The 26,065-nt window shown below is 53.7% G+C and overlaps 10 protein-coding genes across 10 annotated transcripts; 7 read left to right on the top strand and 3 right to left on the bottom strand.

Annotated features, from left to right (window-relative positions):
* Window positions 1–2,913: 2,913 nt before the first annotated feature.
* On the top strand, window positions 2,914–4,374 carry A1O3_01125 (uncharacterized protein; the record flags this gene model as incomplete). The annotated part of the gene is made up of 1 exon (XM_007731273.1): window positions 2,914–4,374. The coding sequence occupies one exon, from the start codon at window positions 2,914–2,916 to the stop codon at window positions 4,372–4,374; it is 1,461 nt and encodes a 486-aa protein (XP_007729463.1).
* A 636-nt stretch (window positions 4,375–5,010) lies between these two features.
* On the bottom strand, window positions 5,011–6,555 carry A1O3_01124 (uncharacterized protein; the record flags this gene model as incomplete). Its single annotated transcript, XM_007731272.1, has 1 exon — window positions 5,011–6,555. One exon carries the CDS (start codon window positions 6,553–6,555, stop codon window positions 5,011–5,013), a length of 1,545 nt encoding a protein of 514 aa, XP_007729462.1.
* Window positions 6,556–8,049: 1,494 nt separating this feature from the next.
* On the top strand, window positions 8,050–8,320 carry A1O3_01123 (glucose-repressible protein; the record flags this gene model as incomplete). The annotated part of the gene is made up of 2 exons (XM_007731271.1): window positions 8,050–8,063; window positions 8,119–8,320. The coding sequence occupies 2 exons, from the start codon at window positions 8,050–8,052 to the stop codon at window positions 8,318–8,320; spliced, it is 216 nt and encodes a 71-aa protein (XP_007729461.1).
* Window positions 8,321–8,546: 226 nt separating this feature from the next.
* A1O3_01122 (uncharacterized protein) lies at window positions 8,547–9,594 on the bottom strand (the record flags this gene model as incomplete). Its single annotated transcript, XM_007731270.1, has 3 exons — window positions 8,547–8,810; window positions 8,874–9,259; window positions 9,306–9,594. 3 exons carry the CDS (start codon window positions 9,592–9,594, stop codon window positions 8,547–8,549), a joined length of 939 nt encoding a protein of 312 aa, XP_007729460.1.
* Window positions 9,595–10,995: 1,401 nt separating this feature from the next.
* A1O3_01121 (uncharacterized protein) lies at window positions 10,996–12,276 on the bottom strand (the record flags this gene model as incomplete). Its single annotated transcript, XM_007731269.1, has 5 exons — window positions 10,996–11,048; window positions 11,096–11,851; window positions 11,905–11,985; window positions 12,035–12,080; window positions 12,133–12,276. 5 exons carry the CDS (start codon window positions 12,274–12,276, stop codon window positions 10,996–10,998), a joined length of 1,080 nt encoding a protein of 359 aa, XP_007729459.1.
* Window positions 12,277–12,603: 327 nt separating this feature from the next.
* A1O3_01120 (uncharacterized protein) lies at window positions 12,604–13,391 on the top strand (the record flags this gene model as incomplete). Its single annotated transcript, XM_007731268.1, has 5 exons — window positions 12,604–12,641; window positions 12,692–12,700; window positions 12,749–12,968; window positions 13,023–13,214; window positions 13,272–13,391. The coding sequence occupies 5 exons, from the start codon at window positions 12,604–12,606 to the stop codon at window positions 13,389–13,391; spliced, it is 579 nt and encodes a 192-aa protein (XP_007729458.1).
* A 1,197-nt stretch (window positions 13,392–14,588) lies between these two features.
* Window positions 14,589–16,957, top strand: A1O3_01119 (uncharacterized protein; the record flags this gene model as incomplete). The annotated part of the gene is made up of 4 exons (XM_007731267.1): window positions 14,589–15,098; window positions 15,150–15,289; window positions 15,342–15,660; window positions 15,713–16,957. The coding sequence occupies 4 exons, from the start codon at window positions 14,589–14,591 to the stop codon at window positions 16,955–16,957; spliced, it is 2,214 nt and encodes a 737-aa protein (XP_007729457.1).
* A 599-nt stretch (window positions 16,958–17,556) lies between these two features.
* Window positions 17,557–19,514, top strand: A1O3_01118 (uncharacterized protein; the record flags this gene model as incomplete). Its single annotated transcript, XM_007731266.1, has 4 exons — window positions 17,557–17,650; window positions 17,698–17,935; window positions 18,082–18,344; window positions 18,397–19,514. 4 exons carry the CDS (start codon window positions 17,557–17,559, stop codon window positions 19,512–19,514), a joined length of 1,713 nt encoding a protein of 570 aa, XP_007729456.1.
* A 1,023-nt stretch (window positions 19,515–20,537) lies between these two features.
* On the top strand, window positions 20,538–22,445 carry A1O3_01117 (2-isopropylmalate synthase; the record flags this gene model as incomplete). Its single annotated transcript, XM_007731265.1, has 1 exon — window positions 20,538–22,445. The coding sequence occupies one exon, from the start codon at window positions 20,538–20,540 to the stop codon at window positions 22,443–22,445; it is 1,908 nt and encodes a 635-aa protein (XP_007729455.1).
* Window positions 22,446–23,389: 944 nt separating this feature from the next.
* Window positions 23,390–25,678, top strand: A1O3_01116 (glycerol-3-phosphate dehydrogenase; the record flags this gene model as incomplete). The annotated part of the gene is made up of 2 exons (XM_007731264.1): window positions 23,390–25,538; window positions 25,590–25,678. The coding sequence occupies 2 exons, from the start codon at window positions 23,390–23,392 to the stop codon at window positions 25,676–25,678; spliced, it is 2,238 nt and encodes a 745-aa protein (XP_007729454.1).
* Between the last annotated feature and the right edge of the window lie 387 nt (window positions 25,679–26,065).

Here is a 26,065-nt window from a genome sequence, read left to right as displayed (position 1 = left end):
GGCCACCACCACCGCAACCTGGCATGTGCTGTACCTTTGTACTTTTGTCCCGGCTACAGTTACAGTACGGTTCCATGTACGGAGTCTCCATACCTTCATTCAATAGCTGTCACAGGGGTCGGCGAAACTTCATGGGAATCCATTTCCCGCCGTCATGTTAGATTTCGGATTGCCCGGGCAAAGCTATTGAAACTCTTTTTGAACCCGTTCGGTCTCAGTCTAATTCCAGCAACATCCCCTTTGGTCTCGACGCTCTTATCACAAGGATATAAACGGCCAAATTTCCTCCTGTGGTTTGCCGAACCGTGGAACCGGGTCCTGAAGCTGACTTGCAAAGTCGCCGTGACTGGAGCAACGGTGTTGAGTTCATTCTTGGACGCCTTCAGCACGCATGGTCCGATGCTATATACCTGAGCCGAGGTTCGCCTTTGCCGGCACCTAGGTAACGAAAGTACTGGCCTGGACGGGCAGGACAGCATCATGCGACCCTCTCAGCCCGGGACGGGGGTGTTTCTACTCTGGTTAGCTGAAGATGATCCCCCAGTCTTCACTACGGCATTTTGTGAACATGCACAACTGCACAGTCTCAAGAGAAGATACAGAGCAGGAATGTCTCCACAAAACATGACGGAGGGAAAGATCATGGACAGTGCCAGCCACCATTCCCCATTCCTGTCTCAATTCCTAGGCCTTGTGATTGACATGGAGCAGACGATCCGCCGGCCGGGATTGGCCCGGCTGAAGCAGTGGACTGATCTGTGTATTTATCGGCTGTGATGGGCAATGCAGAGGTCTGTTGCCCCAGTTCACGGAACGAAGACGGTGCATTAGGCAGACGACATGGTCTCAGTGCAAGCCAATGAAGGGCAACAGTTTGCCTAGGCGAATTGGGTGGATGCGAGCCCCTTCATGCTCCCATATCCTAGTCTCTGTGAGTCCGCGCTCCGATTCGATCGCAACGGGGTGATCAAGTTGATGCTGAGTACTGTGATCCAGGCAGGCTAGTGAAAGACGAGGCCGGGTCCAGACTGACGGCCAGGCATCCGTTCTTCTTGTCCAGGTCCACCCCCTTTTCTGGCCCCGATCTGTTTCTCTTCTCTTCGACAGGCTCATGCCCCTACCGACTGGGTAGCGTTGCCCCATCTTGTCTCCCTCTGATGATCTCTGATGATCGAGGTTGGTGGATACAAGCTGGCCAGTGACCGCACTCCTGACATTGACATGGGATTGAGTTTCTCTCTGACATGGGCCATGGGATTTTGCATTATTATTGCATCTCTCAGTGTCATGGTGGACAATCAGGATTGCACTCGAGAGTCACATCCGTGATCCGTCAGTGTCGCCATCCTTGTCTGATCCTCAATACCCTCCCTGTTCTTCCAGCCAACGCGGACGAAGTCTCAAGGAGGCATTTTGTCAATACGTACAGTCTCCGTAAGAGTCAGGGCCCCGGCCCCCTGTTGTGTCATGCTCGCACGTCGCAGGCACAAGCGAATTTCTGCTTTCAGTTTTCTGCTCTCTGCTTTTCCCGTCAGATGTGGCATTCGTCGCCCCCATGCTCATGCTCACCACCTACGTGTGGCCCGTAACCCTGACGATGTCCGCATCGTCCTTTGGTCTTACTAACATTCGAATCAACCTACAGTCCATTGGATGACCTTCACTCCTTTCGCCTTTCTCCTGTCGCCTGTCGCCTGTCGAGGGTCAAGGACTCCAGCAAGGGTCAATGGTCAAAGACCAAACCGTATTCGTCTTATTCTGTTCCTACAATAATATGCAAGGATCATTGGTGTTGGTGGTCCGTCCTCTTGTATTTTGTCTCGTCAAGAAGGGATGCCGCAGGTCGACTAGGTCAACATGCGCAGTTCGAATGTTGGCAGTTCGTGAACCGACCGGCCATATCGTATCGACACGACCCTTAGGGGCTATATGGTCAGTTGTATCGACTTGAAAGGACCATCTTGTTAGATTGTATGCCCAGGTTATATCGACAAGATGGAAGATGAAGGTGGAAGGTGGAAGATGGAGAATGGAGGATGGGAAATGGAAGGTGGAAGATAGAAGGGATAGACGATAGAGAATACAAAGGGCCTCTGTGTTGAAGAGACAGACGTCAGGTCAGTGTCCCAGTTACGGATTCACTCTCGGGTTTCGAGGCAATACTACTAGATACTGTACCCAACAACCAGAGGACTCGTAGGAGAAGAAGATCAAAGTGAGATCTGCCTTACCAGGTAAGCGTCTGATTGATATTTATCAGTAGAGATAGATATCAGACCTAGGCATTCCTTCCATTCCCAGCCCTGTTTGTGCTTCCACAGACGGTCTATCTCCTCATGGTGTCAAACTTAGGCGCATTCCCAGCCTTGTCCTTTAACCAGAAGGCTGGTTTAGGCATACTTCACTATACTATATAGCCTGCGACCTCCCTGCGACCCTTGGTAGAGAACATGGAACATTTCAACCTTCATTTGATACTATCTCCCCATGGCGGCGCCACAGCCTTTCCTGGGCGCCTCCCCTTTGATATCTCAGAGAACAAACTTATTGGAACCTTTTATACTTTCGACATGGGTGCAGCAAGCGAGTGAGTGCTAGATGTTCTACTGACTGATATCCGTATATATAGGTATATACTCTAAACATGGATCTTATACTTGTTCGCCAAGGAGGCCAAGGAGGCATGGCAGTGATTTAAATTCGACTACAGCAGCGACCGCGACCACAACCGTCACCGCCAGCGTCGCTGGTCAATGAGAAATAAAATGGTCACGAACCCCTCAGCACGACACGACCAGCAGGATGAGAAGCTCGTGGCACTGGCACCGGCACTGCCAGTGGTGGGTGGCTTTGGCTTTCGCTTTCGCCTTCACAATCGATCTGGCGCTGGCGACGGCCGACAGTCAAGATGCCATGTACCAGATGGCCTTTGAGCAGCTCCTGCAATCGGGCCAACTTGACCTGGTATCTGAGGACGACATGGCCATCGAAAGAGACATCGACAGCGACAACGACAGCAACAGCAACAGCGCCTCCGCCTTTGCACCGTGGTCGTACGAACCCGCGTGCACGGCGAGGCTCGACGCCATCGGCAGCGAGCTGTGCGTATACACGAACCGCACATTCAGCGGGGGCCGAGGCATCTCGCTGTTCACGACGCCGCAGATGGCCGAGCGGATTGCAGGGCTGATTGCGCGGGTGGGAGAGCAAGAGCGAGAACGAGAACGAGAGCGACATCAACATCAACATCAACACCAACACCAACACCAAGACACTGACGTCTGGTACACGCGCCCCGTATCCGGCAAGGGCATGGGCATGTTTGCGAAGAAGGAGCTGCGCCGCGGCGACCTGATCACGGCCTACACGCCCGTGCTGCTGGCGTACGCCGAGACGCTGTTGTCGCGGCTCGAGCGCGAGAAGTTCCTACAGCTCGCGCTCGACCAGCTGCCAGGCCCGACGCGCGACGCATATCTCAGCCTGGCCACACTGGTCGGCGACCCGAGCATCGTGGCCCAAGACATTGCCGCCGCCAACACGTTCGGGTGGTCTTTTGGGTCGGCTGGGAGTGGGAGTGGGAGTGGGAGTGGGACTGGATCTGGCGACGACGACGGTGACGGCGATGGCTCGATCTCTCGACCAGAGGCAGGGGCAGAGGCAGAAGAAGACAGCAACGTCAAGATCACCCATCTCGCCGTCATCCCCGAACCATCACGCATCAACCACGCCTGCACGCCCAACGCGCAGTTCATAACGGACCCAAACCAACTCATGCACCGCGTCTATGCCGTGCGCTCGATCCCGCGCGACCACGAGATTTCCATCGCCTACACCAGCCCGTTGGACCGGTACGCCCGCCGCCGCCAGTATCTGCGCGACTCGTTCGGCTTCAGCTGCACGTGTTCGCGCTGTCGACGCGGTGAGTTCGACGACGCTGGCTTGGATGAGATATACGCTCTTCAAGCCCGTCTGGCTGATTGGACGACCACAACTTCAACGGCAGCATTGACCGAGACCGCAAATTCAGCGTTGACCCCAACTTCAACCGAGACCGAGACCGCAACCGAGACCACAAATTCAGCGTTGACCCCAAATTCAGCGTTGACCGCCCCCGACGCCATCAAGCTCGCCGAACGCCTGCTCAAGCTCTACACCGACCAAGGCCTACACGCCTTCCTCGACCAGCCCTACTGCCATGCCGCCCTGGCCTACAGTGCCGCCGGCAGTGTGCGCGGAGCCCGAAAGTATCTCGATCTCGCTGTCGAGGCTATCACTCTCCGCTTGGGCCCGCGCGCCCCCCATCTCGCGGCGTGGATGGAGATGAGGAAGGATCCGACCTCCCATTGGAGTTGGGGGCGGAGGAAACGGACATGATGAACCATACATAGTACCATATCCATATCACCATATCATCATATCACGAATCGTAGTACCATATCATCATATCCCATATCATCATATCCCATATCACCATATCCATATCACCATGTCCATATCCATATCACCATATCACTTTCCCCCTCGACCTGTGCCTGCAATGGCAATGCTGGAGAAGCTGCAGCAATCACCAATCATCAACATCTATCATCGCTCTGAGAGAATCTCCAATATCTCTCTCTGTCTTCCTCTCGTGCGCGCCCCCGCATTACATGTAATGTTCGTCGCTGAGTGCTGGTCTGGTCGAACCATTGGGCTCCTGTCCCTGGACCTCCCGGAAGGCACGCATGTCGATGACTCGATTACTATCACCAATTACTATTACTATAGTCTATCGTCTATAGTATTTGATACTAAGATTAAGACTGATACTAAGATTGAGATTGAGATTGAGATTGATACTAAGATTGATACTAATACTGATACTAATGAGATTGATACTAGACTGATACTAGACTGATACTATACTGTACATACCATCTGAGATACTAGATACTAGACACTAGACTAGAATCACCTATCCAACTTGACCCAATCTCAATACTTTCAGAGTGGAAACTCCTTAGCTAGGCCTCAAGAAGTCGGCAGCTTGACTTGGAACACCAAAGCCTGGTTGTCCAAGTTGTACCCACTCTCATCTGCGTACGGGAGCTTCCCACCTTCCATGAACCCATTCTGCGTGATAAAGTCGTTGTCGCTCAGACTGAAGATGAAATATTCCCCATCGGCCTTGAGGCGTCCATCCTTGCAGTCTTTGCTGGACGGGTTCACAGGTGCGAGCACGATGCTCTCCCACTTCTCGTTCAACAGTGTTGCATCCTGGTCCCCCCCATTGTGGAGCCCGAACCGGTTGAGCTGCGAGTTGACATTGAAGTCCAGCCAGGGGCAGTGAGTGGCAGGCGTGATGCCAGACTTGAGCACACCGTCAACGGATGCCACAGCACAGCTAGAGCAATCATAGGTCGGACCCTTGATGTTGGTGGCTTGGGAGATGTCATAGACATCGATTTGCCGATACCTCGACTCCGACTTGTCCTGGCCATGTCCGCGACCGGAATCACGGGCAAGCACGAGGAATTGGGTGGGGCTGATATAATGCATCTCAGATTGGGCCGCCACCCGGCCAGAAGAATCCGTTGGCAGAGGAAGGATATATTCAGCCTTGTAGACCGGATTGAAAGCGTTGGAAATATCGTACTCCAGGAGGCGAGTGTTAGCCCGGGTGCTCTTCTTGAGCCCTCCCTCTTGGTTTAGAGCTGACTGCATCAGGGCATACAAGGTTCTGCCGTCAGAGGAGACGGTGAGACCTTCCAGGCCTTGGTTGTTGTCACGTCCGGTGGGATTGTCTTCGGGGATCGTCTGAAGGTCCGGGTCATATCTCGGCGGACTTGCGGCAGAGAATGAGTCGGTGCCGTTGCGTTCAGGGACGATGGCGGCCGGTGGTCGAATTGCCGAGAGCATACGGCCAGTTTGGGAGAAATGGTATATGTACGGGCCATATTCATCAGAGATCCAGAAGGACCCATCCGGGGCGAGGACCAGGCCTTCCGAATCCAACGAGGCGCGTCTCCCTCCCGTACCATTGCCTCCGAAGCCATCACCCGTATAGGTGGCGGAAGGCAGCGAAGGGAAACCGGGGAACGTGAGGTAAGGTCCATGGCCATCAGGGTCAAGACCGGTCATCGGTGTGCCGGACGGATCGGTGAAACGGACGGTGTCGACCAGTTTCAACTGGAGATTCGGCGAGCTAGGGTTCTGAGTAGTAGACGCGTAGTTGGGCTTGAATGTGATTTGGAATTTGTGTACTCTGGGTTGAAAGTTGAGGGTGCCTTCTGTGTTCCATCCACGATCAGGGAGAGCCCAAAGGATGCCAGAGTAGACGCCAGCTCTGTCCACTTTCCACGATCTCAGGTCGATAGCCGCGCTGCTGCCGATGCCCCCAGCGGTGTCGCCAAATTTGTCACGTGCATCAGAAGGAGTGAAACCATACCCTGCGAGAGCATCATAAACGAAAGTTTGACCATTGCAGGTGGTAGTGTTGACAGCAGTGACGGCTGGTTGGGTGGGAGATGCCCATGCGAGGCCCGCAAAGAGGGCAGAAAGGAGCATATGCTTCATGGTGGCCATTTGTGATTGGCTGATATCAAGTGAGTTGTATAGTCTTAATAAGTATGCTAGGGACAGCGAAGGACGTCAAGTCAATGATAGTTAGTCAGCCCGCCGAAACGAATGAGGGAGCAAGACACGAAAGGCAAATCGCAAATAGCTATTGAGTCGCACAGCACAGCACAGCATCCTCAGCCATCTTTAATAGAAACAATCAAAATGCAATTTGCCCAAGGCTGGTGTTGGGCTGTATTGCAACAGGCACGTGTCGGGCTGTATCAGTATGATTCGTGAGGGAGCCCAGTCTTGGTGTTTTTAAAGCGGCGGATCTACTCCGTACTCTGACAGAGTCGAGTACAGAGCAGAGTCCACTGTCTACCAAGCTGGGCCCATCATGGGTCTTACCTAAAGAGAACGTGGGTTGGTGGGTTGCTGTGTTGAGCAAGAACGAATTTTCTACGCTTTGCTCAGCCGTCGTGATCAGACGTCGTGATTGTGGTCGTGGTCATCTGACACATTTCTCCGGATTAAGGTGGCACGGCCTCTGTTCTGATACTGGCCACTGGGCCACACTGGTCCCCCTCATTTCTCTTGGGCTATGACGATATTGTCCGAACTGTAGCACGGCAGCCAGCTGGGAACGGTCGGTCTAGCTGCGTTGTCCGAGCGGCTGCAAAACCTGGTGAACAAGGTTCAGTGTTAGCGTCCCGCTAAAGGCTCATGCTCATTTCGAGTAGGGTAGATAGTCGGTAGTCAGGGGGAACAATCAAATGGGATTTGGCGATTGACGATTGACGATTGACCCGATCACCACGTGCAGGAGAGCGGGCTCCGAGACGAGACGGACGTCCGATCTGGAGGAAGATGAGAGGGACAAAGGACGGAGGACGAGCGATGGAGAGAGTGGATTGGTGCGATCTGGGGGATCGTTGTTTCGATGCAGGAGGTTCTTCTTTCGATCTTAGGATAAAGGAGTTCTCCATCTCTCCATCGAGAGAGTACCTTTCAGAGTACGGAGTAAGGTAAGTGTCCGGATACATTGCACAGAGTGAGTACGGAATAGGAATAGGTACGTAGGTCAGGTACCTATAGGTAGCTACTAGCATCAGCTAGCTAGAGACTTCTCCAGGCACCGACAAAGAGCAAAGAGAGGGCTGAGCTGAGGAGTGAGGATCCAACGACGTCAGCCAGCCAAGCCACTAGCCAGGCCGAGCAAGGTCGATCTGCTGTGATTGGCCGGTTCCTGAATTTCTGACGTCACTGTCTGCCTATGACGTCCCGGCCGTTTGTTTGCAAAAGAGAGTTTCGTATCCTGGACGGCCCAGGTGACAGTGACTGACGCATTCACTGCCCCTCGCCAGGTACCAGACGTTGTCTATATAAACAGTGGCATCCCTGGAAGAAAGACCAGACTTCATAACTCAATTCACAACAACACTTCAGACCACATCCAGATCAAGATCAAACCAAATCACTTAAACAGACCACCATCATCCTCACTTCAAAATGGATTCCATCAAGTCAGTCCACCCAGCCTTTGTATCCCTTCTAACATTCACTGACATTACTTTCCAGGAACGCTGCCAACTACGTTAGCGAGTCTATCCAAGGCGCCGCCTCAACCACCTCCAAAGAGGCGAACAAGAACGTCGCCAAGGACAGCGATGCCAAGCTCACCACTCGTGCCCAGGCTGCTGGTGACGCTATCGGAGACAAGTTTGATGAGCAAGCCCACGACCGCAAGGCCGATGTCCACAAAGAGGCTGCTAAGCACTAGAGCGACGGGATCAAAGACATCTTTTGATGGAAGGTGGAATGAGATTAGATGAGATCAGCATAAGATACCCCGTGGCCTGAATCAGATGAGGCAGGAAAGGATTATTGACGCATATCGGAGTGACAATTCGGAAATGGTCGCTTCAATAGCTCCATAGTTCGAATGGAATTTCAATTGAATTGACTCAAATTCAAGCTCATTTCGTATGTCTCCTCGCGTGTACAGATTAGATACCAGTTGGATGGTGACCCTCCAGAGCGTCGGCAGCTAATGTTCGCATGCGTTCTCGCTCCAATGGATGGATGTTGTCGAGAGCCGCATCCACGTCCCGACTTCGTGCTTCCATCAATTCCGTCACTCCGCTTTCCGAAATATAGCTCGGCGGTCTATACCCCATGGCTCGTCGAACCTGTGACACTGCTTCCTCGTACGTCGGAGTCAGAGGTGAGGGAGGCACATGTTTCAAATGGACGAAATCGGGATTCATTCGCTGGAGGAAAGGCATCAATCAGTCGCGTGCGTTATTGAACACAGACAGTGCAGATTAACTCACCCTGCTGGTTCGGAAGTTGCCATACACTGGTGGCGGAAGACGGATGGAAGGTTCAGATCCCACTGCTTCAACGTCAACGTCGGCACCCAGGCTGTCATCGGCCTCCATGAAAACCTGAATCGGCTTTTCCGGCGGCAGTTCTTCCACTGGTCCGGCCGGTGGGCCTGCCGCTCGTCGAGTTCTTGTTGATGTCTGACCTCTTGCATGTGCATGTGCATGTCTGGATTTGTACCCTGTCCTGTGCCGGGATCTTCTCGGCCTTCGCATCAGCATGAACATCCGGATCAGCTGGTGACAAAAGATCCCGAACAAGGTCAGGATTAGCAGGATCGATAGCACGTGAAACATGGTGTTTCGCGCGACGCCTGTCACGGCGAGAGCCAGGTCTCCAATACGTCAGTTTCAATCGGGTGCAGGAAGGAAGCCACTTACAGATCACCAGAGCGATCAGTAGAGTGACACCAAAGGCGAAACTGAGCTTTGCCTTTGCATTCACTCTTGGGTCGCGAAGCGTCTTCCTCGACAAGACGACATGTCTTCGGGCGTGACGCCTCGAAGCGTGCGTGCTTCGGCTGTTGCTTCTGCTGTTGCTTCTCCCTGATGGTGTAGCCGAACGTTCGGAGGTTGACGCCGAGTAGTCCAGGTTCTGGGTCATTGGAATAGACACCGAGTGTCCATCATGATTGATATCGTAGCCGTTCCGTACGCTGCCTCCGTACATGTCCGAGCCCTCGGTGCGCGCGTCCCACGGTACCGACAGTGGCTGAATGCTGCCAGAGCTCGACGCAGAAGACTCAATCACTGAGCGTGTGGAAGTCCTCGATCTGGTGCTCGGAGGGCCGACCCCTCGAGGCGGCAGGTTGTTCGGGGTTGATGATCTCGATGTTGACAGGAATAATGGAACCACAAACGTCTTCCCGGGACCGTTGGGCGAGTCTGCAGAGCTGGACTGCCCTTGACTTGGTCGCCAAAGACGCGATAACCTGCTCATGGTACTTTGTCGCAAATCACGCGCAGTGGGAATATTGATGGTCGATTATGCTTCAGGTCTGGTGGGCTGCCAGGTCTATCTTGCTCGTGGTGGAAGCTGTTGTCTCGACTCGGAGGGCAAGGACTGACAGAGGGAGATCATAGCAATAAAGAACACGCGGGCATGCAGTGAAGACTGAACTCCGGACGACCTCACGACATGCGATCATGACCAAAACAAACCAGCAGGGACTCCCCGGCCCGTGTCAATATTGGAGTCTCACCTTCGACCGCTTCGGCTGCAATGAAAGAACGCACATCGTGTCCAACTGCAGATGGCCAACCAACCGGGAGAGCCAAGTCGGTCCAAATCGGTCGTGGAATGTAGCAAGCGGACGGAGGGACTGAAACATACTGCACGCAGCCCCCTGACCAGATCAACGGACAGCTTCACCCGCTGTTAGAAACGCCTTTCAGAGTGGGATTTCAGTAGGACGTAATACATTGGTTTATGGAAGCCTTGTCTCCAAGCCAAACGAGAAGACGCGTCAACCAGCCGGCTACATACACAGAGAAATCAGGACGCGACCTGAAACATAACCCTCGAGGGGGCGTTGTCGATTCCAGCCGGTCTCGATGCTTGGCGGCCTCTCCATCTCCAACCATCTCATGACCATCTCCCGACACCTTGAACTGCTCGTGGGCCACTGGTTCCCCATTGACACCATCGCTACAAACCGCCTGCTCGACGAGTCTGGTCTAGATGAACTTCCATCCCTTATGTGGCGCCAGCTGCCGTCTATGGTACAGACCTCAAGCTCGAAAATGCGAGCAAGGGCAGAATGCGAGGACTCCCAAGTTCTATTTGCCGTTGGTCTCCTCAACATGATGCAGTGGCGGGCCGATGTCTGCATACAGAACGCTGTCACGCTGAGCGCTAATGTGTTGGCTCTGTGGCTGTTCTGTCAACCTGCCATCGGCATTGAAAGTTCGTAGTGTGGTCACAAAAACTTACATACTGCTCCGCATGCAGCAAACCCTGCCCCCCCAAGGACTTCCCCTGGTGCCAATGTGCTGATGTAGGCTTCATTTGATCTGCGGCGGCAGCCAGTCAAGCTTTAAACTGTGGACAAGTTGAGGCTTCTACCCCTCGTCATCTTCCGAGCTCACCCAGCACAAGACTTCGATCGGTGGAAGCAGATACAACTGTTCTCGTTAGCTGCAGATTGACGTTCTCAAGATGGTGGACTTACCGATGGGTTCTTCAGTAGGCGAGAACCGTACATCATTCACCGTTCCTTTATGGCCTGGCAGCTTATAGAGCAGTTTGGCGGATCGAGTGTCCCAAACTACCACCGTCCGGTCACCGGAACCGGCACAAATTTTATCTCCTTTTGGACTCCAACTCGCACGAATGAGGTTCTTCTCGAACCCCGCGGGGGCACCGTCGTAGACACGGACGGCTCGATCAACTGGAGCAAACGGCCTGATGTCCCAGGTTCGTACCGTTGAATCGTGGGAGTTGGAGAGCAGCGTTTGCGAGTCTGGAGAGACTTCCAATGAAGTGATGGTGTCTCCGTGACCACTCAGCGTGTACGTGACCTCCATCTTGCGCGCATCCCAAACCTTAATGTCGTTGTCGATTCCGCCAGAATAGATTTCGTGGCCTTGTTCAGCCATGGCCACAGCGGTAATGGGAAATTCGGTCTCGATATAGTCCACGGCGGCCTTCTGCCGGGGATCCCATATGCCGATGCATCCATCATCGCTGCCACTGAGTATCAAGTCTTGACCGCGTCTGCTCAGGTCCAAGCAGTTTATGACCTCCTCATGACCGACATGTTTGCGAATCCGCAACCCAGTTTCGAGGTCCCAACTTGCCACCGTCATGTCCGCAGACGCAGAGTATATTATTTTTGAATCCCGGGACCATTGCAAGTCCAACACCGCACCCTTGTGACCGGTCATTATTCCGTAGTTGTCGCATTGGCCGTACGTATTCCACAACACTGACAGTCGTTATTAGAATAAGTCTGGCTATGAGTTCGCGTCGTATACGTACTTATCGACCGGTCCATGGACCCAGAAGCAATGTGTTGACCGGTTGGATCGAATCTTACCGCAAAGATTTCGCCAGAATGACCTGATTCACCTTAGTCGCCAATGCTTCAATGTATAACTTTGTTTCGCACCTGTCAATTCCATGATGGGAGCAGGAAGTGCGCTCGTGCGAAGAGACTGAGAGACGACTGTAAGCGCTTAACATCAACACCGAAGTGACTATACGTACCGAGGGTACGAGTGTGCCATTCTGATCTCTCCCGCCGACAGTAAGGGCCTGGCTGTCGTTGAGGTCTGAACTAGACTTTTGTCTCTTGACCAGGGCTTGTGGCTGGCTAAAACTGTCGGACGCCTGTCGCTTTATCGAGGGCATCATGATGGCGGTATACCCAGAAATCAAGCCAGATTCAGTGATGCCTGTCCCGCTGTAGGACTATTTCCAACTGAATCTTCCCGTCTTTGGAGTACAAAGCAGCATCTTGAACTTTTTGGGCCGGAGCCCGGAAAATCATATTATCCGGCAGTCTTGGCAAACGATCTCAGCCAAGTCGGGGACTGACTCTGGTGCCGCCCATCCTCCTCCTCGAAAGGATGCCATCCAGCTGTGCACCGTGGGCAGCGTCATTGGATCCTTGTCAGATCAGGATCTACCTTTTCTTTTGAGATGCCAGTACCCAGGTAATCCCGAATATCAGACCGCATGGCGTCTGGCCAGAAAGCTGCCCGGGTGGGCGAAGAGTAAGCCAACCTCCGCCGAACATCATACTCAACAAGCTAACGGAGCGTAGGGTGTGGAAGTGAGTTTGTATTCCTCTGAGCAGATTTCGACACACTCACAAAACCAGAACACGAGTGGAGAAAGTCAATGCTGAGCTGGTCACCCTCACATACGGAACCATTGTGGCTCAGCTTTGCACCGACTACGACTATGATTATGCCCAAGTCAACCAGCAGCTGGACAAGATGGGTTACAATATCGGCATGCGCCTCATCGAAGACTTCCTGGCCAAGTCCAACATTGGTCGCTGTGGAAATTTCAGGGATACCGCAGAGATGATCTCCAAGGTAGGCTGTGCGCATGCTTTCGTGCTCTCTCTATCCAAACTAAGCTGGCATCAGGTCGGCTTTAAGATCTTTCTCAACGTCACCCCGACTGTCACCAACTGGACCGCAGACAACAAGCAATTCTCGCTGCTGTTTGACGAAAACCCTCTGGCTGACTTTGTGGAACTTCCTGACGACGGCCGGGCTCAAGATGAGCTGTGGTTTTCGAATATTCTCTGTGGTGTTCTACGCGGAGCGTTGGAGATGGTATGGAAGAATGGCTTTCGAGTAAAGCCTACCAACACTATTGGCTCACAGTTACAGGTTCAAATGTCTATCGAGGCCCGCTTTGTGAGCGACGTGCTCCGAGGCAACGATGTTACGGAAATGCGGGTGACCCTACTCCGATACATTGAAGACGAGATGCCCCCCGACGACGATTAGCCTTCCTCGGCAAACACGACGAGGTTGAGGTTGAGCGACCCGAAGAGTCGAAGCCCGGCCGATTGTAGACGCCGCACGTTTGACACTGTGTGGTTCCCAATCACGTGACGCGACCCCTTTTCCCCAATCGACCCCTGAGGCAGTTTCAGTCATGGCTCGAGGGGCAGCGGCAGTTATTTTGATAGAAAACTCGGATGACCGAGGTATGCCATGGACAAGTCCTCGCTACTGCGCATCTCAAGCGTAGCTCACCTCTGCGAGTGGCGGAAAATCAACTGACCCGGTCTGTTTGGGCTGCATTTTTCCATTCTCTGAATTAATATGCACGAACGGCGTGGACGTGAGGTTGTCGTGCCAGTGCCAAGCACCCCACCATTGGTAGCCCCATTTAAGGGAAGGCGTGCTGCAGGATACGCGGGGCCCTGGCCGTAGGGCTGGACAAGCAGAGTCTCTGAATGGCCAGTGTCGGGATCAGACTGCCTCCTCACCACTTCGTTGTCCTGGCCGGCTCCCTCCTCCTCGAGCTGCCCGCTGGCCTGCGCCCTGAGTCCATCTGGCACCCGGCGGCGTTGTCAGGCGCAATACCAGCCGCAGCCTTAACCACCACAATAATTTCGAACCTCTTGCCTTTTCGCCTCGCCCATCGGTCACCCCATCGGTCCTTCCACTTTTCATCTGGCACTGCACTTTGTGCTCCCAGTCCTCCTTCTCTGCGACCTGGCCCTCTTCCCTCGCTGGCCTTCTTCAGTATCGGTATTACTCGATCGCCGTATCTGTTTTGCTGTCGACCTCGAGAGAACGTCTCACTGCCAGCTCCCCTGTATCCCGCTTACCTGGGCTCCCAGTCTTAGCCGGCTCGCTAGCCCATCGATAATTTGTGGCGGTCGCGTTTCGCCCGAGGACCTTTGGCAACAACCTACTTCATCCCAGCCAGCATCATATTCGACCATCGTCAACGATCATTGCGTCCTACCCACATCACCGACCTGCAGAAAATGACGCTTTCTCCCGTTGTCTGAAGTCGTCGTCGGTTTGCGCGACCGATTCTCCGCACGCTCGTCACAACTGCCTCGACCATTGTCCTCAGACCCACCTGACAATCTCCTGCGATTACCGTCCACACCTTTCCACGGTCCTCATTTGAACCCTTCCAGCCCGAGCGAGCTGTGTGGGCGATCCTCGTCTCTCTAATACACGATGAACATGGCCAGCATGAATCCTTCAGCGGTGGCTGGAGGGCCGGTCGGGGGTGGGATGAGCATGATGAACAACGGCAGTCCAGCCACACAGGCCAATAATAACAACGGCAACACCTCACCGGAACAAGTCAAGGCTCAGTTAAACACCTATATCTACGAGTACTTCATAAAGCTCGGCCATTACGATATTGCCAGAAGTCTGCTGCGTGAAGACAAGTTCGAAATCCGCACAAGGCCACCCGTCAAGCAGAGCCCCGGCCGCCGCAAGGATGTAGAGGTGAATGGGGTTGATGGAGATTCCATGGACACAGATGTCAAAGAGGACATCCCTGATGATCTCCCTCGTCCAATGCATGTCGGAGAGGCGAACACCCCAGGCATCGGCTTTCTCTACGAATGGTTCAGCATCTTTTCCGATCTGTTCACTGCCCATCAACGCTCGAGCAAGATGCAGAGTGGCCAGGCTCAGACAATGAATGCTGCCGCACAGTACTTGATTCAGCACCAGGTACGTTGCTGCGCATGATAGTTGGTGACACCGTCGGCTAATATTGCGCAGAACATGCAACGGATGCGAGAGAATGCCCAAAGCCAGAACCTTGCGCGCCCTAACATGGTGAACTCCAACCAGTACATGCGTGCAAACATGCGCAATAACATGATGAATGGAAATGTCCCACGCGACATGGCAAAACAGATGTATGAACACAGCATTTCTCTTCTCCAAAGTCAGCCCACTGATCTAGAGTAGGACTCCGCAACAGATGCATCAAATGCAGCAAATGAACAAAGCTGCAATTCTGCAGCAGCAACAACAAATGCAGAGAGAACAAGGCGATGTAGAGATGAACGGTCGCGCCTCTTCACCAGGTGAAGGGGAGAACGGTGGGTCTCCGTCCAAGAGACCACGCCTCGAGGGTCAACAGTTCAACGGTGGCATGATGCCTAATGTGCGGCCAGGAATGCCTAATGTGCCCCCCCAGAACATGATGATCCAGAATGCATTCAATCCGAACATGAACAACGGCCAGTTTCGACAAAATGGCGGTATGCCTCAGAAGCCTATGCAGGTAAGTCATGCTAATGTCGCTCGTGGTAAGAGTACCCGCTAACGCGGCAAAGGGTGGGATCACCAACGGCATGATGAATATGAGCAATGCCGGATCTCCATTGATGCAGGGCATCAATCCTCAATTCGGCGACAACATGCAGATGGACATGTACAACCAAAGGATCCCCGGGCAGCAGATGCAAGGTACTCCCGGAGGCGGTCAGAGCGGAAATCATGCTTTACAAGACTATCAAATGCAGCTGATGTTGCTTGAGCAACAGAACAAGAAGAGACTCATGATGGCGCGACAAGAACAGGACAATGCTGTCGGCAGAGACGGCGGGCCCATGATTGGTATGCAGCCTGGTGGTATGTCGCCTTCGAATAGTCGGACCGGAACTTCACCCAATCCCGCCGACCAGATGAAACGGACACCTCAGATGGGAGGACTGCCTGGTTCGCCGTCAGCTGCAGAAGCAATGGCAGGAAGATCACCAGCTCCTATGAACTTCATGAACGGCATGCCGACATCGGACTTCAACCCAGGCATGTTTATGAAGGATAACCCAGGTATGGTGGGACCTGGCGGGCCCAATATGCGGCCACCCATCTCCATGGAGATCCAACAATCCATGGCACGTCAGCAACACCAGACCCGCATGGCACAGTTTCAAGGAGGTCAGCCTATGGTCCAGCAACCCTCTCAGGGTCAGCCTCAACCGATGGGCACCCCGGGCCAAAGAAATGAGATGCCACCCCCTCAGGCCCCGGCAGGAAACATCGCGCAGCGTAATCAGCCAGCGTCACCGCAGAGTGGCAATGCTCCTCCAACGCCCTCGACAACCAACAAACCCAATCCAAAGGCAAAGAAGGCCAAGGACGAGACCACCACCACCAAGAAACGGCCGGGAAAGAAGAACTCGACTGCCAATGCTCCCAGCTCCGAGAATGAGCCTCCCGCAACTCCGAACCCTTCGACGCCTATTACACCGGTCCACCCACAAGGCTTCAATTCTGCCGGCAAAGCTGCGGGCCCTGTCATACAAAACACTAACCAAGCTCCTCCGCCGAGCCAAAGCCTACCTCCCGCTCAACCCCAAATGCACCAACCAGACCTCTCCCAGCCCACCGCATTCTCCGAGTTCAACGGTCCGGACCAGAATTTCAATCTGGATTTCAGCACTTTGGAGAACAGCGACGTGCTCGAGAATTTTGACTTTGATAGCTTTCTTAACACGACAGGCGACGACACATTCAACTTTGATGGCGGCATTGGAGTGGGTGGCGACTTCAGCCTAGACGCAACTGGCGAATAATCGATTTGTGGAAGCCTTGTATCATTTTACTAATTTAGTATTTGGCGTTTTATGGAGCACTTGTGCCTCTCACATGGAGAGTGCAAGGTGCACACGGCTGTTGGGAGATGCTATCTTGTCATTGGAAGCACTCCCTTTGTTGGTTACAATACCCGGTTTTCCAGACGAAAATGATTCATTGACACTGACTGGACATACTCGACGGGTCGCATGTGGTGGCATGATTTAGGAAGGGACAGGCGCGTGACGGCAGTTTCCTTCGCAGTTTGTGCAGCATTTACTCGTACTCTCGTCAAGAATATTCCTTGGGTATCTGGAAATCTTCTACCGCAAACCATGTTCTCCAACTTAAGGGCGTCGAGGCAGTGTCGGCAAAGTGGCCGCTTCCTCGTGCCTGGTCAATTCTTCTTTCTGGTGCTTTCTTTCGCCGTGCTGACATAATATCCCCTTTATGCTCTGCTCCTGCCCTCGAGATGTCATGATTGCAGGCAGGTACCTCCTGGGGCGTCAAGCATTCTTCTCCTCTCCCATTTCCCGCTTTGTCGGTTTCTATCTTTGCATGACACCGTTCGAGCTGATGCACAACGCTCATCGCCGCCATGAGATATCAGAACTGGGACGTCCTTCTGTTTCCTGGCGGCTCGAGAGTTCCAATCCAGGAATTCGACACGAAATGCTATGGTTTGGAACAGAGTAAGTCCGAGACGCACAATGTGCAACCTCTTGTTGATAGGCAATAGATTTCGGCGTCTCCACGGCACGGCCAGCGACCGAAACAGACCGCAACACCTTCGAGTCCATGACCGTCGTTCCCATCCTGACCTCCTTCGTGGCGAGCCTAGAACGTGGCGCTACGTTTCGGGTTTCGATACACAGTTGGGACAAACCAAGGCCGTCAAATCTCTTGCTGGACTACAAGACGCCCGACGAGCCAGTCCTGTTCCAAAGTCGAGTGTATATTGATGGAGTTATGGTGGCGTAAGATTTTCCGGTGAATCTACTGGACCACACGCTGACCAGGGGTGCAGTCACCGCACGTTTGAAGGCGGTGTCTGGCCTGAGGTGATTGGTATGTGGAATTCGTCCTTTGTATATTGTTATACAGGTGGCTGATCACAATTCAGGGGATCAAGGTTGTTGCCCCCTCCCCAATATCATGCTCTGGAAGCTGAAGTTCTAGAATTTGGAGACCGACATCTTCGATTCCCACCGTTTCACAAAGAGATCCTTCAACAACCCCACTGGGAGCCGGCAGAGTCCCTCGGCCGTGTCAAGGTTGTTATCTCGGAAGGAGTCTCTAGAGAGACAACCCCTCCGGCGGCGTTGGATTCCGTGTTTGACCGGCTTCGAGATGTCGTCATATTCTCGTTCCAGCATGCACCACAGAGTACGTCAAACGCTGGGCCCAGGCATGGTTGCATGAGACTAAGGTAAGACAGATATTCTCGAATTTTCGAATATAGCATGGCCAAACGCGAGGATCTTCGCGAGCCTTTCCAAGCGAGCCACTCGACCCGGACCGATCGGAACCCGCCTACCTCCCGCACCGGGCCACGAAGCTCATTCACATTCTCCCCTTCGTCCAGCCATTGCCACCCGCAGCGGTAAAGCACCCTCGAGTGGGTTGGATGGGTTTCACAGACTACTGAATGCACAGACGTTCTCGGACTTGCAATCTGATCCGCTCAGCAAAGCTTCGACTTTCGCCTTTGCCGAGAAGGAGTCTCCCGAACGTCGAGAGCTTGTAGGCAACGCGGCGTCGTGTGAAGATCCCTTCGTCTGTCCACAGCCAATATCGTCACAGAAGTGGCGCTTGCAGCTGAGATCGACCAGCCACGATATCCCCATGCCAGACTACACTTCCAACAAGACCGACAACAGTGGCGCCTGCACAGATATGTCCGGGATCAGCTTCCCACGAGCAAACTTCTTGAGGCATATGAACGAGGCGAATCCGGAGGAGATAGTGCAGGCATTGAGCCCGGCTAGACAGGAAGAACTATTGAAAGTGCTCAGTGCATCGCAAAGCCCAGTTCGAGGTACGCTTGCCCCGACGAACACCCCGCGTTCGGTTTCGGACCAAAGCGTTCCCCAATCGCCTCCGGTAAGGGGTGGGACCGAAATGAGCCATGCAGTCAAGGTCTATGTACCATCGGGCCAGCGTGACTCAAGTGACAGTCATTGGCCCCTACGGTTGCAAAAGCTAGATCAGCGTCGTCGAACTTACTCGGAGAGCAGCGTCAGAAGCACGTCCGAACCAGTGAAGGTTAGCATGAAGCACGACATCGCAGCAGAGCTGCCTTGCGAATGGGTTCAAAGGGGAGAGAAGACTGCTTCGGACCCCAGAGGGACGCTGCTCCTAAACACCCATCGGCCGAGGTCGACCTCAAACGTATCGAAACGCAGACGTGGTTCAGCATCTCCAGCAGCAGGAGTGGGAAAGATACAAGATGCTATACAGGTTGTGGTCGATTCTTCATCGTCAGGAGGAGAACAGGAGACAGTCCTCAAGCAGACTACACCTGCCAGGAGTGGAGTGGTGTTGGATGAAAGCTAGACACATCAAGGAAGGACCATCCAATGCGACACGGAGACAAGAGGCTGGGCCGGGGAACTATGGAATGGCTGATGAGCGCCAGCAGAAATCATGGAATGGGTTCTTGCTGTTATTGTAGACCACACTCGGCCGCAGGTACAGGTATCGTCATTGACAGTGGGCGCAAAGAAACGCGAGAGAGGGGGCAAGGCTGAACAGGAAGGAGTCCATGTTAGGCCACAGGCGAACAGCATCGATCATACCTACAAGGTATGTACTATGTACTCTGTACTCAGTACTCTGTAGATGGCGGTTAAGACAGGTTAATGACGGGTATGTATTCTGTACAGCGCCGATATCGCTGATTTCCCCACGAAGAATTGAACTGTAGCCGTAAAGCCCGAACCAGGTCCGTACGAAAGTATCCGTCTGGCAGTGGCTTCCATCATAGCGAATTTTGCCCCACCTCCACAAACTTTTGCCTCACATCTAGTAGCGGCGTGTTCTGTGCCTAGTGACTCATTCCAAGCCAAAGACTTTGTATGTGCGCATTCGAGTGTGTCACCTACTCCAGAACTTGAGTCTGTATCCTCGCCATTACATTCATCTGTACCCCTGCCTACCTTGAAACCTATTAGGTACCTACTGTACCGCTGACGCGAGCCTCGTCTCTACCGCGGCTTTCAATCTATTACCCCGAACGTTCAACGTCCGATTCCTGCTCCATTGCCTGCGTCTCTTCACCCAGTTCGTAAAAATGCCGATGTATGAGCGAAACCTCTCCAAGCATGATGAGGTCCTGCTGACGCCTCCTCCGCAGGCTCCGTGAACCGTGGAAAAAATACCGGAAATTCAAACCTCTTGACCTGCCCAACCGACAATGGCCTTCCAAGACCAACGAAAAGCCCCCGAGGTGGCTTGCTACCGACCTGCGAGACGGCAACCAAAGCTTGCCCGACCCTATGGTATGACTGAGGCTCCAAAAAATTGCCAACACGGCTGACCTATCTCGAGGATGGTGAACAAAAACTGCGCTTCTTCAATATGCTCGTCGAGCTGGGCTACAAGGAGATCGAAGTGTCATTCCCGTCCGCGTCGCAGACCGACTATGAATTTACGAGACGCTTGGTCGAAACCCCCGGGGTGGTCCCCGACGACGTCTGGTTGCAGGTCTTATCACCTTGTCGTGAAGATTTCATCCGCAGAACTATCGAGTCATTGAAAGGTGCCAAAAAAGCGATTGTTCATTTATACCTTGCTACAAGTGACTGCTTCCGGAGAATCGTGTTTGGCATGACGGAAGACGAGAGCGTTGCCCTGGCCGTGAAATCCACCAAACTCGTTCGAGCACTTACCAAAGATGACCCAAGTCAGGCAGGCACGGAATGGCTTTACGAATTTAGCCCGGAGACCTTCTCAGACACGTCTCCCGAGTTCGCTGTGCGGATTTGCGAGGCAGTGAAGGAAGCATGGGGCCCAACTGAAGATGCCAAACTGATCTTCAATCTTCCGGCCACTGTGGAGATGTCGACTCCAAATGTTTTCGCTGACCAGGTCGAGTACTTCAGCACTCACATGACAGAACGAGAAAAGTTTTGCATCTCGGTCCATCCCCACAACGACCGGGGTTGTGCCGTCGCCGCTGCGGAATTGGCGCAGATGGCCGGTGCCGAAAGAGTCGAAGGCACTTTGTTTGGAAACGGGGAGCGCACTGGGAATGTAGATCTGGTCACTTTGGCCCTGAATCTGTACACTCAAGGCGTCTGGCCGAATGTTGACTTTAGCGACATCAACAAGGTCATCCGGGTCTGTGAAGAATCTACAAAGATCCCGGTGAACGAGCGGTGGCCATATGGCGGGCAGTTGGTCGTTTGCGCTTTCAGCGGTTCTCACCAAGATGCTATCAAGAAGGGGTTTCAGGCTCGCAGAGACAAGGGCTTAGGCTCCACCGAGCAGTGGGAACTCCCTTACTTGCCGCTCGATCCTCAAGACATTGGCCGAACCTACGAGGCGGTCATCAGAGTGAACTCACAATCTGGCAAGGGCGGTGTTGCCTGGATCATCCAACGCAGTCTCGACCTCGATTTGCCTCGTGGCCTTCAGATCGCCTTCAGCAGGATTGTGCAGAAGGAAGCGGATGCAAAAGGACGGGAACTACTTCCACGAGAAATCCAGGCGTTATTCGAAGAGTCGTATCATCTCAAGAAGAACCCGAGATTCACCCTCGTCGACTACAACATTACGGCGGTCAGGACGACGTCGCCAGCCCCAACGACGAAGTCATCAGTTGGTCAGCCGCCCCAGACCATTGCTCCGGCGCAAAATACATCGACGGCCAAACGTCAGTTTGCTGGTATCATCGCTATCGACGGCATTCAACATCCTGTGGTTGGTGTGGGCAACGGCGCTATTTCGTCTTTGGCCAATGCTCTCCATTCTCTAGGAATCGACCTTGATGTCGCTGACTACAAGGAGCATGCCATCGGCGAAGGCCGCGAGGTGAAAGCTGCCACCTTTATTGAGTGCACGGCCAGCGGCTCGCACGAAAAAGTATGGGGTGTGGGCATTCATGAGGACGTTGTGCAGGCATCTTTGATTGCGCTTTTGAGTGCTGCCAGCTCGGTAGGTGCCTCGCGCTCGATGACGCCAACCGTTGAAACTGACCTTTGTCTACAGTTCCTGACCTCCCGAGTTTCCACGCCCGTCCCGTTCCGACCCAAGCACGTGCGGGAGTTCTCAGAAGCTGAGTTGGAGGCTTTGGAGCGCTTGAATCTGAGTGCATCGGACAGCCCCAACAGCCCCTTGAGATCGTCCACGACAGCCGCCTCGATTCCGTCGCCATCTCATTTGAATATGAACACAAATGCCGGCAGCATCTCAGCTAGCAAGATTGATATTGATCTCTTGGAAAAGAAGGCCGAGGCTATTAATGGCCATACAAAAGAAGCATAGGTCACAGCAATCAGTCCGACTGGACGCTCAGCGCCCTTTCAACAGAAGCAAGCGGGACGATCCTGGACAACCAAAAGCGAAATGATTCGATTGGTGCTGATTTGGCTTTGGCGTTGCAGGGAGCATTCCAATAGTGGGGGTAAACGGATGGTTTTGGATAGTTGTCCAGTGTGTGGAAAAGCAGGAGGTCACATGCCGTCAGTGACGAGAAGGCTTCGAGCGTATTCAAAAGGGTGAACCCAAAGAAGGACAGCACATGCCACACGGGTTAGTCGTCGTGCATAGTACGTTGGTTTTGGTTGTACAGAGTAGTACTAAGTACAGAGGAAGTAGAAGTCTATCTCGGAAGGGGCGCCCAATAAGGAGATGGTTGAAGGTCACACGCAGTTGAAATTCGGGTCTCACTAGGCCGACTTGCAGCAAGACTCGGAAAGGCGGCTGAGCGAGACGGGCGAGACTAGTAGCGAGAGACTCCAGAAACGGGGCCAGGGCCAGGGCCAGCACCACCAGGAACTTGAAGGATGACGACGGGGCTAAGGCTCTGGCTCTCTATCTGTACATCGGCTGGATCGTGCCCACGAACACCCTGTGCTGTGCCCTTCTCTCCACCGGCAAGAAGAGCTGAAGGCCCAAACACCCTCTGCCCCTCTGCGTCACTTCTTGCGTCTCCTCAAAAGCCCAAGCCTTCACTCCTGCTTCAATGCCGCCTCCTCTACTCCAGGATCCGGCTCCTCTCTCGACTCGACTCGACTTTCCTAGCTGCGATTAGCATCTTCCCCCCCCCCAACACCAACACCCCACTGGGTGAGTCTGGCAATGACATACGCGGTGGAATGACCCACGTCCAAGAACCCAGATAGATCAGCGTCCAACGTCAGGCTCTGCCTTCACAATTGACTTGCGGTTGATACCTCGAAGTCACAGCCTTTCTTACACAGCGCAACATGGCGTCGGCCGGTCGCCCTTCGTCAACCCGTCGGTTCCTCAAGCCCCTCCTTTATTCCGCAGCTACGCTGGCTGGCGTTGGCGGGACGGTCATCTACATATCCTACCGTCCCATCAACGTGCCCGGCTCTCAAGGTGCCCTCGTGCCGACCCCGCGGACCGAGGACGGAACCATCATTCCTCCCAAATTTCCCCTGATCAAGTCCCGCGCTGAACAGATTGCGGACTTGACGAGGAGTGGTGGCTTGGTCGAGGCGGCCTCGGCAACACCCATTACACAGCAGTTGAAGAACAGTTTTGATCGGTTAAGAGTGGCGACGCATGGGGATAAAGAGACATCGTTGCCTCAGACACAAGAAGCCGGAGAACCATACGATCTCTTAGTGATCGGTGCGGGCGCCACGGGGTCCGGCATTGCCCTTGATGCGGCGACTCGCGGCTTAAGAGTCGCGCTGGTCGAGCGTGATGACTTTGCCGCAGGCACAAGCAGCAAGAGTACCAAGCTCGTCCACGGCGGTGTCCGATACCTCGAAAAGGCCTTTTGGGAACTGGATTACAATCAGTACGCCTTGGTCAAAGAAGCGTTGCGCGAGAGGAAGTACTTCCTCGACACGGCACCTCATCTTTCCACATGGCTTCCTATTATGATTCCTTTGCAAAGATGGTGGCAGGCTCCCTACTTTTGGGCGGGCACAAAACTATACGATTTTCTCGCAGGCAGTGAAGGAATCGAGACGAGCTACTTCCTGACCAAGAGCAAGGCCTTGGATGCGTTCCCTATGCTGAAGAAGGAAAACCTGGTGGGCGCGCTGGTCTACTATGATGGAGCACATAATGACAGCCGAATGAACGTTTCTATCGCTGCCACGGCTGCGCTTTACGGTGCCACTGTCGTCAACCATATGGAAGTGACTAGTCTGACAAAGGACGAGAATGGCAAGCTGAACGGCGCCGTGGTCCGAGACGTGATCGCAGATAAAAATGGCAAGCCAGCACCCCCCATCACTATCCGCGCAAAGGGTGTTATCAACGCGACGGGTCCATTCTGTGACTCGATCCGCAAAATGGACGATCTCAAGGCGCAAGAGATTGTAGCTCCGAGTTCTGGTGTACATGTGGTCCTTCCGGGATACTACAGTCCTCAGAAGAACTCCATGGGTCTGATTGATCCCGCCACCTCGGACGGCCGTGTCATCTTCTTTTTACCGTGGCAGGGCAATACAATTGCTGGCACTACTGACGCTCCGTGCAATATCACCGAACAGCCCATAGCCGGGGAAGAGGAGATCAACTGGATCCTGAACGAGATCAGGGGTTACCTGTCTCCAGACATCAATGTTCGACGAGGGGATGTGCTGGCTGCTTGGTCCGGTATCCGACCGTTGGTCAAAGATCCCAAGGCGAAAAACACTGAATCACTAGTGCGAAACCATTTGGTCACCGTGTCAGAATCCGGGCTCCTCACGTGTGCGGGAGGTAAATGGACGACGTACCGTCAAATGGCAGAGGATGCCGTTGATGAAGCCATCAAACAATTCCACCTCCGGACGAAGCCGCTCACCTCACCAACGCGAATCAGCGGAACCGAAATGATTGATGATGCTGCTCCTCTTGACGGCACCTGCCAGACACACCAGGTCCGACTCGTCGGTGCTCATGGGTATTCGAAAACACTGTTCATCAGCTTGATTCAACACTTCGGTATCGAGACCGAGGTTGCCAAACACCTTGCAGAAGCCTATGGCGACCGTGCCTGGACTGTAGCTGCACTTTCGAGCCCTACCGGTCAAAGGTTCCCCGTGCGAGGCAAACGCCTCTCTCCTCTGTATCCCTACGCCGATGGGGAGGTACGGCATGCGGTGCGGCACGAATTCGCCCAGCGTGCGGTTGATGTCATCGCACGGAGAACCAGACTAGCGTTTCTGAACGCCCAGGCGGCGTTGGAGGCATTGCCCGAGGTCATAGATCTGATGGCCGAGGAGCTGAATTGGGACAGAAAAAGAAAGGACTTGGAATGGAAGGACAGCGTCGCCTTTCTGGCGTCGATGGGTCTGCCTCAGAGCAAACTGGGCGTGTCAAGAAAGGATGTCGAGAGCGGGAAGGCCAGGTTTGCAGACGAATATGAACGAAAGTTGTATTCGAGATACGGTACGTTTGTTGTTCCTTGGACCGACCGACGAAACGTGCTGACAAGTCCAGACGGACCAGCCGATACGCTGGAGAGCGATTCCAAGCTGAGTTCAGGTCACAACCCCGTAATGGGGCAAAATTCCCCAGCCAACAGCTGAACCTTTCTGCCTTCTCGCCGGTGGATCGAGACAAGCCTTCACTGATGAGCGTCCAGCACCAGGCTAGTCAAGGGGAAAGTCCGGACATGCAGGACTGCCGGTCGAACACATCTCTTTCAATATAACAGCCTTTTGGATTTCTATGGAAACCCTGCGACAGCTCTTGTCGATCGGGGGCGGCTGCCTTGTGCGCCGCAGTCCGAGTGGTGCCTACCCCAGATACATGCTTGGTTCGCCAACTACGACTCTGTACTGGTCCCAACACTGTGGGATACATTAATCTATCTTTGGCCTCTCTTCAGCAACACCGTTGCAGGTCCCGCATAAATAGGACCATATTCTTTCCGTCTCTCCTCTTCCTTTCCCCTTGATCTCATTTCTTCTTGT

This window comes from Capronia epimyces (assembly GCF_000585565.1).
Source record: "Capronia epimyces CBS 606.96 chromosome Unknown aczIQ-supercont1.1, whole genome shotgun sequence".
In the NCBI taxonomy this organism is placed as follows: domain Eukaryota; kingdom Fungi; phylum Ascomycota; class Eurotiomycetes; order Chaetothyriales; family Herpotrichiellaceae; genus Capronia; species Capronia epimyces.
This window is presented reverse-complemented; position numbering and strand designations above follow the sequence as displayed.